This window comes from Microtus ochrogaster, unplaced genomic scaffold (genome assembly GCF_000317375.1).
Source record: "Microtus ochrogaster isolate Prairie Vole_2 unplaced genomic scaffold, MicOch1.0 UNK7, whole genome shotgun sequence".
NCBI lineage: Eukaryota > Metazoa > Chordata > Mammalia > Rodentia > Cricetidae > Microtus > Microtus ochrogaster.
The window spans coordinates 6,267,594-6,278,182 of NW_004949105.1; the positions used below are offsets into that span (position 1 = coordinate 6,267,594).

Sequence of the window (10,589 nt, forward strand, 5' to 3'; positions counted from 1 at the left end):
CAGTCTGCAGGAACTCACACCCTACACCCCTCTGCACCCATGCACACCTGCACTCCTACCCTTCTCAGCTACTTACTGTCTGGGACAACTCTGCTTCCTTCTTTTATAAAAAGGAATCTTCTTGAGCTGTGACAATTCTAACTTAGGAAGCAGGAACTGCTACATACCACCTAACAGTGCACCCAGCCCACCAGCCCACCCACCTAACAGTGCACCCAGTCAGCCCACCCATCTAACAGTGCACCCAGCCCACCAGCCCACCCACCTAACACTGCATCCAGCCCGCCAGGACTACCATCAGAGCCGATCTTTGAGGGACTTTTAGTCAGGAGGTCTTGCATCCCCAGGTTAGGTAACTCACTACTCACTCGCCCACCAGACACTCAGTTCCTCACTGTCTTGAGCTTCTGCTGCCACCACAAACTACAGCCTGTGTCATCCTGGCCTACATCAAACAGTAGTTATGTAAGAACAAGGAGAAAATCTGAGGAGCTGGCAGGTAGCCCACTTCCACAGACACTGTAGATAGGGCAATGGAAGTAGGGCACTCCCAGAAAGCAAGGAAAAAATCATACTGGATAATGTGGGATTCCCCTCTGTATGCTGTGAGTACCATTGGTTAATAAAGAAACTGTCTTGGCCTATTGATAAGGCAGAACTTAGGTAGGCAGAGAAAACTAAACTGAATGCTGGGAGAAAGGAGGTGTTGTCAGGGAGAAGCCATGGAGCTGCTGCCAAAGACAGACATGCTGAAACTTTGCTGGTAGTCCACCATCTCATGGTGATACACAGATTAATGGAGATGGGTTAAATTAAGATATAAGAGTTAGCCAATAAGAAGCTAGAACTAATGGGCCAAGCAGTGGTTTAAATAATATACTTTCTGTGTGATTTATTTCGGGGCTGAACAGCCGGGAACCTACAAGGGGCCTCCACCAACAACTGGAGGTCTCCCCAAGCTCACCTGTCAGACTTCCAAGGTCACAGGATGAGAATGTCCTTCACTGGCTTATGTGTGGATACTTAGGCCCCAGTGGGTGAAGCTGTTGAGAAAGGATTAGGAGGTGTGGCCTCGTTGGAGAAGGTATCACCAAGGGGTGGGCTTTGAGGTTTCAAGAGCCCAGGCCATTTCCAGTCAATGTCTGTCTCTCTCCCTTTCTCTCTTAACATCCCCATCCCTGTAGGAGGAGGCTGCTAGTTTGCTCCTGGCCGCTTAGCCCCGAAATAATCAATAGAAACTGTATTAAGTGTCTCCATAGGAAGCTGACCTGCTGACACACTTATCACAGTCCACCCAGGTAGCAGAAGCCTGGCAAAAATGGAGCAGGGGAGTCAAGGGCACTACACTATAATACCTGTCTTTCCTGTTCAGAGTCTAAGGCAGAGGTTCTCAACCTGTAGGTCATGATTCCTTTGGGAGTTGAAGAGCCCTTTCACAAGGGTTCCCTGAGACCATCAGAAAACAAAGATATTTAAAGTACGATTCTAACAGTAGCAAAATCACAGCTACAAAGTACCAACAAAAACGATCTTATGGTTGGGGTACCCACAATGACATGAGGAACTGTATTAAAGGTCAAAGCATTAGGAAGGTGGAGAGCCACAGGTCTAGGCCCTGCCTCTAACTCCATGTAAGTCAATACAGACACAGCTGTCTCAACAAAGGCAAGAGCGAGGGACAAAATAACCCAAAAGCTGTAAAGCTGAAGGCCATCTAATCCACTCCAAGCAGTCCAATCGGCACCTGAAGAATGGAAGATTTTCAGTTGCGCACCACCCCTTTGAAGGTCTCACTTTTAGACGTCCTACCACCAGAGCATCACACAGGGACAAGAAGTGGAGCAATCCCAACAGGCTAGACACTACTCCCTCTAGAACCGGAGTTGGGCATCTGTGACAACTGCCCTGCAGTTACTCACCACGTTGTAATAGCTCTTATTGATGGCAGTTGTGTCGAACCCTTTGGGGGGGCTCTTCAAGGTTCCTGATTTGGGTGACACAGGCTTCTCTGGAATAAAAAACAGAAGGAAGCTTTACTGATCAAAGTTATGATGACAGAACACACAGCCTTCTCACACCAAAGCCTCACCTGGAAACCAGCCCAAAACAGTGCGGACCTCTCTCTCAGCTGGTGTCCAAGGTCACAGGGTCATGGTCTTCATTACTGCACACCCGCCACCCAACCCATTCTCCCCGAGCACCTGAGAAATAACAGTTAGGGTTTGACTGCACATACATTCAGACTCAAGAGTCATAAATACAAAATGTTACTCAAGCAGAAATTAGGGAATGCTAGCTGGTATATAAGGGCATCAAAGAACCAATACCCACAATTCTGGGGAGTTCCACATGCTCAAATGGTGACTAGTGACAGATTAAACAGCTAAGGAGGAAAGGAAAGCCGAGCTAAGCAAAGCTAAGATAAACCTCATGGCCTGACCTCTGCCTGGGCCTGCAGCACACCTCTGAATTATGTAAACTGGCACTGCTGACATCTGACAGTACCCACAAATCCCTACTCTCTAAGGGGAAGTCCTGTAAGCAGCAGTGGTTCTGGGCAGTCCGTCTGTCTAGCAGTGGTTCTACAGGTGTGTCTGTTACTTCCCCTGTGGGGTGGGTGTGTCTACCTACCACAGTTTCTATTGGTGTGTGTGGTAGGAGGATTCCACTGGGTCTCAGGGATGATGGGCTGTGAGGGGGGTGGGAGGCAGACTCATCTTGGCTCAGCACAATAACAAAAGCAGGACCTTTTAGTGACAAGCAATGCTGAAAAGCAACCTTGATGCTTCCACTAGCCCAGAAATGACAAGGAGACTGAGCACACACAGCATGGGGGGGGGGGGGGGGTAATCAATCACCTCAAAGCAGGTTGGCAAGGATGCAACTCCAAGCAAAACTGGGCTTGTAAGCACTTGAGCCAAGACTTGTGTTCCAGTAGCCCAGGTCAGCATCTGTGATGGTCATCTGCGGCCACTAGCACAGTCATGATGACCACACACGTCTTTGGCCTCCACATTCATTCAATAACAGGAATACCAACATCACTAGGCTAGAACTTCCTGTTTCTCTCTTCCCTTATCCCTTGAACTGAGGGAGTTAGACACCTGTGTGTGTTAAACCACACATATCAATACAATAAAACACAGTAAAAATCTGTACTATTACACATCCAAAATGGCACACAGGAAATAAAAGCTCCATAACAACTCTGTACCTTCTGTAGCACTGTACGCATCAGAAACTACAGACAGAATGCTATGCCAATTAAATGCCAATTAAAGAGTCTTCCAAAGACCCCTGGAAGGTATCTGTGCTAGTCAGTTTGGGTTTTGTTGTTGTTGCTGCTGATGTTTGTTTGCTTGTTTTGTCAACTTGAAGCAAGCTAAGGTCATCTTGGAAGAAGGAATCTCATTAAAGAAACTACCTCTCTATCAACAGGACAAAACAGCAGCCTACAGAATGGGGAAAGATCTTTGCCAACACGACATCCAACATAAATAAAGAACTCAAGAAACTAGGTATCAACAAACCAAAAAAATTCAATTAAAAAAATAGAGTGCAGATCTAAACAGAGAAGTCTCAACAGAAGATTCTCAATGACTGAAAAACACTTGAGATGTTCAACATCCGAACCCATCAAGGAAATGAATATCAAAACGACTCTGAGGTTCCAACTTACACCTGTCAGAAGGGCTAAGATCAAAATTACAAGAGACAGTTCATGATAAAGAAGATGTGGAGCAAGAGAACACTCCTCCATTGCTGGTGGGAGTGCAAACATGTATAGCCACTTTAGAAGTCAGTGTGGTGGTTTCTAAGAAAACTGAAAATCAACCTGCTACTATTATACTATATATACAGACCCAATTATACTGCTCTTGGGCATATACCCAAAGGATGCTCAATCATTACACAAGGACACTTGCTCTTCTATGTTCATAGCAGCTTTATTTGTAAGAGCCAGAACCTGGAAACAACCTAGATGCCCCTCTACTGAGGAATGGACAATGAAAATGTGGTAAGTTTACACAATGGAGTATTAACCAGCTGTTAAAACAAGGACAGAAGTAGAAAAAAATCATCCCAAGTGAGTTAACCCAGACCCATAAAGACAAACATGGTATGTACACATTCATCAGTGGCTACTAGCTGTAAAATAAAGGATAGCTATGCTACTACCATCCACAGACCCAGAGAGACTCAGTAACAAGGAGGGTTTATGGGGGAATACCCAGATCTCCCTGGGAAGGGGAAATAGAAGAGATGTCGTGAGTGGACAGAGGGCAGGTAGGGCTAGGACCATGAGTGATCAGGTGGGGGCACAGAAAAGGAGAGTCCTGAGAGGGACTGCTGGAGGGGGCATTTCAGGGTTGGGCAGAAGCTGAGCGAAGAGGAATCTCCTAGGAGGAGAACTCCAGCTTACATTCCCAGCAACAGTGGATAAATAGCCTGAACTGGCCATCTCCTGTGACCAGATTGGTGCCTGGCCCAATTGTCATCAGAGAGGCGCCATCCAGCAACTGATGAACACAGATGCAGAGATCCTCAGCCAAACGTTAGGTGGGGTTCGGGAATACTGAAGAGTAGGAGAAAGGAGTGTAGGAGCCAGAAGAGTCAAGGACACTGCAGGAAGACCCACACAATCAACTAACCTGGGATCATAGGGGCTCGCAGAGACTAAACCAACAATCAGGGAGTCTGCATGGGAATGACCTAGGAACTCTGCATGTTACACTTGTGGAGCTTGGTCCTCTTGTGGGACTCCTAGCAGTGGGAACAGGAGCTGTCTCTGACTCTTACTAGCTTTGGGACCCTACTTTTCGTACTGTGTCACCTTGCCCAGCCTTAATTCGTGGGGAGGTGTTTAGCCTTACTGCGACTTGATACGCCATGTTTTATGAATACTCATAGAGATGTGCCCTTTCCTGGATGGAGACAGAAGAGGGAATGGGGAAGAGGGACTGGGAGGGGAGCATGAGTGGGGGAAGCTGCAACTGGGATGTAAAATAAATCGATGAATTAAAAAGAAAAAAGTGCCTCCACCTAGTAAGTTGCCTCTGCTTCAGTCCTGCCGCCAGGTCCCTGCCCTGCTTGAGCTCCTGCTGAGTTTCCTGGATGACGGACTGTGCGGGGCGTGTGAACGCAATAGCCCTTTACCTCTGAGTTGCTTTTGGTCTTGATCTTCATCACAGTAATAGAAAGCAAACCAGGATAGAGCTTGTCTTCAATGAAACAGGCCAAGAGCATCAACACCAAATGTGAGAAGAACATTTCCAAGTCCCACCACAAGAGGGAAGCAGTCGAAGGCTACTATCCTTTCCTGGAGACTCAAAGCGGGTGGAGGAGAGAAAGCCCCCCTTCAGAAGCAGCCTGTGGCTTTTTGTTTGCACAAAAGCTGTAAATCAAACCTAAATGGAATGCAAAAGAAACAGATTCGGGCAAGGGGATGGACTCCGGAGTCTGTTCAGTGAGGCATGGCCCTCAAGGGATTTCAGAGGTGCTTTCAAATGGGCAGCTTTGTCCTCAGGAAACTAAGCACCAACTATGCTATAAACTACAAAGAAGAATCTCATCCCACAATTAGAATACCACATAAATCACCAGAAAATATACTGCCATCCTCGGATTTTATCCTGAACGCTGGCTACAAAGAGACTGAATTTCTTTTTAAACGTTTCGCACCTTTATGCTTGAGCTGCCAACACTAGAATTAGACTGGCTTAACTCTTCTCACAGTCGGCTCACACTAAGAGGATACTGTGGGCAGGCGCTTTGCCCAAGAGACTACTCCCGTCTCACTGCCAAACAGAGGACATTCAGGATACACTAATAGCAAACTGTGGTATTTCTTATTTAAAAAAAAAAAAGTGTGAAAATTTTCCAAAGCAAGCTAGGTCTCATTCTGGCACAAAAACTATGAATTCAACTTGCCTCCTTGCAAAGAATACTCTTGAAGAAGGTATGCTGCAGACTAAAGCCAGGAGCCTGCGTGTCAGGCACATGGTCCCGCACTGAGCCCCATGGACACAATCTTAAACTGGCACAGAGACACATACGCAGAAATAAAGAGCAAACACAGAAACTGAGGGTGGAGTGGGGGAGCTGGCATTTACACACACAGCACTGGCCCTTCCTGGAGCTCCCTCTCCTAGCACACTCCACGCCCACGTACAACTCTACTCACATGCTGTCAAGAGACAACATTAAGAACATTTGTAGTTGAAAGTCTATCCAGAAGTCATGGCCACCTCGGGGCATTTCCTAAGCTAGGTGAACTGAAAAATACCTGAGAAGTAAGCTTCATGGGACACCCCACCACATCAAAGTAGAACAGAGACGGTCACATGACTTAAAAAGACAACAACCTCTCACAGAGCCAGTCTCTACTCCCAGGGGGCCTTGCACAGCATGAGGGAGCCCCCCCCCACCAAGCCTGCTTATAACATATTTTTACTTCTTTTTTATTTCACAAGAACATCTTAACCAAATTCAACAGGAAAGCAAGAAGAAACATGCTCTCTGGCGCGCACACACAACCTACTCTAAGTCCCTTGAAAACAAGTGTGTGACATGGCAGTGACACACTACTGGAGCACGGCCAAGCAGAACCTGTGTCAGGAAGGACAGCATCGAGTCTCATCAACAAGGAGCCTCTGCTGGGCCCCAAGTTGCTAGACTACAGGACTTCACATCCTTGCCCTGCATGGATCAAACCATTAGCCCCAGAGAATCTTCAACTCCAAGACACCAATCACAGCGAAGCAGCATCAAGTGGGCTGAGGCTGCTGTGCATTTCCAGGAGTTGGAAAGGTCAGTCCTGAACAAAGTGTCAGCCACAGGAAAACCAACACACTTCCCCAGAATCAATGACAGAAATTACCTGCCTGTGCCTAACTGGAAAGCAAACAAACAAACAAACAAACAAGTACACAGTAGTTAAAAAAAAATACAGCCTAGCATAGGCCATAAAAAAGCGTTATGCTTTGTAACATAAAGCACAGCAGTCACAATGAAATGAACAAATGGCTACAGGGGCACATACCCAGAGACCTGGCTACTCAGAAGGTTGAGGCAGGAGGATCACTTAATCGCCTGGGCAACATGTCCAACAGACTTTGTCTCAAAAGCAAGCGATCATAACTAACAGACCTAAGAAGTTTTTCTCAGGAAAATGTCATGATGTAATGCAAAGTCAGTTTACAATGATGGGGCCTTTACCCAGCACCCCAATGTGCAGGAATGGATGAAAGTCCATTCAGCTGAACTGAAGATGCCATCCAAGACCAGGATCTTTCTCTGACAACAGGCACTCAGGACCTAGAACATTCACACTTTTTGGCTCCTCGTCCTCCCACAGAAAAGTTTAGCCACTCACCACTAGGCTTGATCTCTCGCACATAGTTGCTGGGGAACCAGCCGGTCCTGCCACTGTGCGTGCCCTCCCACCAGCCACCTTCCTCCACTCGTGTGACATGGATGACATCGCCCTTCGTGAAGGAGAGCTCATCTTCATTGGTCTGCTGGAAGTTAAACTTGGCTCGGACCACTAGCTGGCTGCTGCTGTTATCAGTCATGTCCTGGAAGACAGGAGGGAGGGGTGGGGAGATTCCCATGAAGCACGGTCTACTTTCCTATAAAACAGTTACAATTCACTGTCACAAAGAGAGCCAAGACATTATTATAAATGTTCCACACATTCAAACATGACAGCACCAGGCATGGTGGTACACACCCTTAATCCTGGCAGAGAGGCAGAGGGCAGAGAGGCAGGTGGATCTGTTTGTCTACACAGTGAGTTCCAGGCCAGTCAATGCTACAAAGTAAAACCCTGTCTCAAACATAAACAAAAATCAGGAAAGTGTCTTAAATACAGAAATGTAAAGCTTCCCATCTCCCTGTGCACCTTGACCACTGTTAGATTGCAGGCCAAGAAGACACTCTATGCTACCACTCCTACAAGCTCCCTCTCGCGCTCGCGCTCTCTCTCTCTCTCTCTCTCTCTCTCTCTCTCTCTCTCTCTCTCTCTCTCTCTCTCTCTCACACACACACATACACACACCTGGATGCAATCAGTGTGCCTGTCTCTACTTTAAAAACTAATCTCTACACTGTGGACATGTTTCTGACTACATAATGTCACACTGGACACTTGTGCCACTAATTTTTAGGTTACACCCAATATTTGTCTATGTACTGCACACAGTATTTCTCTTATTTTGCAAGGGCTCCACTAGAAATAGTCACACATCCATTTCACTGTCCTGGAACATGTGTAACACATTTAAACTTTAATAGATATGCTTAAACTGATTTCCAAAAAGCTCTACACATTTACACCAAAGTAACACATCCATCAGTATTTAAGCAACCTGATTTCATCAAACTTGTACTTTCCGAAGATGCTAACAAGTATGCGGCCACAGTAATGGGAAAACACAACCTCACATCCTGGAGGCTCGGTGCTCAAAGACCCCTCTTTCAGTTCTCTGAGAAGCAGGAGAGACCTGGGCATTCTTTCTTCTCCACTCAGCTTAGATGAGGCTGTGGAGAGGCTGGCAAGTACAAATCTACTGACAAGATACCCCCTCCTAACAACAAAAATACCCACAGACAAGCCTCTCCTAATGGCTACAGGAGCAAAAAGGGTCAATCTGCAAAATCTGCACCTGTGTTTCTAGGGACCAGATAGCACACACCCATCTGCACAGCGGGTGCCCTCATTTCACCTTCATCTTGACACAATGACCCAAGGCCATAGACCACCACTTCCCTGCCCATACCATTGACATCCACAAAGACCAGCAGCAGTCCTGGCCACCTCCCCACAGGACAGCAGCAGGGAGGCCCACCTGGGTATATTGGTGTATACTAGCCCTCCACCCATCAGAAAATCAGAAGTCTGGCACAGGACTCCGCAGGACCCGGCAGGACCCGGCAGGACCCAGCAGGACCCAGCAGGACCCTGCAGTGCTGACTCCTCTCCACAGTGTAAAAGACACAACAGAGGATGTCCCCACTGCACAGCAGACTTTATTTCCATCAGGAACTTCTTGACAAAACAGAAAAGGGTGATCATTGCATGCAACCTGAGACAAAAGGAAGCTAACATGGGAGAAAGCACATCTCATGCTCAGATGCCCCATGTGGTTTAGAAAATGGACCCAGGAGGATGGCAAACAATGCACTGAAGCAGCAAAGCATCCTCCACAGCTACTGAACTAATACAATCTGCATGGGTAAGCTCTGGCAAAATTTCCAAGCACACAGTTTGTGAACTCGGAGACTGGTGCCAAAGAAGTGTCAGGAGAGCACCAGAGAAGTCTGGGGTCCCTGGCTCCAAGAGTGAGGAAATGCCCTATACCCTAACAATCTAGTCATTCCTCCCAGAGAAGTGAGGAAATGCCCTATACCCTAACAATCTAGTCATTCCTCCCAGAGAAGTGAGGAGATGCCCTATACCCTAACAATCTAGTCATTCCTCCCAGAGAAGGGGGACGACAGAAGCAAGGCTTACACTAACAGAGGCCCAACCCTGAGAGCCTACAGCCATGCTTACTATCAGACCCAGACATTCTAAAGGCATCGGTACAGTTCCAATGACGAAATGTGACAGCACATCTCACACGTTGAGAAAAACTCCAATCCAAAGCCCACAGCCATGCGCATCCCCACACTCGGGGTTCAACTTGCTGCTGCTCCTCTGCTGAGAGGTGCCTCACAATGCAGTATTTAAATTAGCTTTTTAAAACTAAGAGGGCCAGGCGGTGGAGGTGCGCCTTTGATCCCAGCACTCCGTAAGCAGATGCAGGAGGATCTCTGTGAATTTGAGGCTATCCTGGTTTACAGGGCAAGTTCTACGACAGCCAGGTCTACACAGAGAAACCCTGTCTCAAAACAGGAATGGATGGGAGGGTGGACGGAAGACAATGGATGATGGATGGATGGATCAGTGGATGAATGAATGAATGAACGAATGAGTAAATAAATACATAAGAGGAATATGTTAGAAATCTACACTTAGTAAAGAAATACCTCCTGTCCTCTTCACCAGAAATTTTGGTTCTTCTGAGTTTTACATCTCCTCGTGGGAAATCAGGACTGCCACCCCCACCAGCAGGGGCATTGCCCAGACATCCCATCTCCTGCTCTCTCCTGCTGTCCTGTTCCTTCTCACTACCCCACTCCAGCCTTAATTCACAGGCTCTTCTTCTCTGAGGAAGGCTGCTCCCATCCTCAGGTCCAGCCCCCCAGAGCAAAGGTTCCGGCTCTGTGAACAACCTGACTTAGGAAGGCTTGGAAGGAGGGCTTTAGGCAAAGGAAGAGTTGCCTTCCATCTTCTGCTCTAAGAGAGCTGCACGCTGCTGACACATGCCCAACTACACCCACCCTCTGTTGAGCTGGTGGGACGAGTCGATTCCCTAAGAGGAGAGGTGAGATTGGCAGTACTCCTGCAGTGAGTCTTGAAAAGTTCTTACAAAGATTTAACAGGACCACGGTTTTCTATGTGCTCTAATTCAAAAAGGAAACTGTCAGGTTTGCTAAAGGTGAGTCTCAAAAAAGAGTTGATTGAGCCAGGAGGTGGTGGCGCA

At 47.2% G+C, this 10,589-nt stretch overlaps 1 protein-coding gene across 4 annotated transcripts in view; it reads right to left on the reverse strand.

The window, feature by feature from the left end:
• The window catches only part of Arhgef7 (Rho guanine nucleotide exchange factor 7), a 79,806-nt gene that overhangs the window by 43,860 nt on the left and 25,357 nt on the right, over positions 1–10,589 (reverse strand). For all 4 annotated transcript variants that reach the window (XM_005366288.3, XM_026788823.1, XM_026788824.1 and 1 more), the window contains 2 exons: positions 7,376–7,577; positions 1,920–2,008 (listed from right to left, as the gene is read on the reverse strand). In XM_005366288.3, coding sequence (XP_005366345.1) covers positions 1,920–2,008; positions 7,376–7,574 — 288 coding nt within the window. In that variant the 5' untranslated portion in view covers positions 7,575–7,577. The remainder of the gene's footprint in view (positions 1–1,919; positions 2,009–7,375; positions 7,578–10,589) is intronic.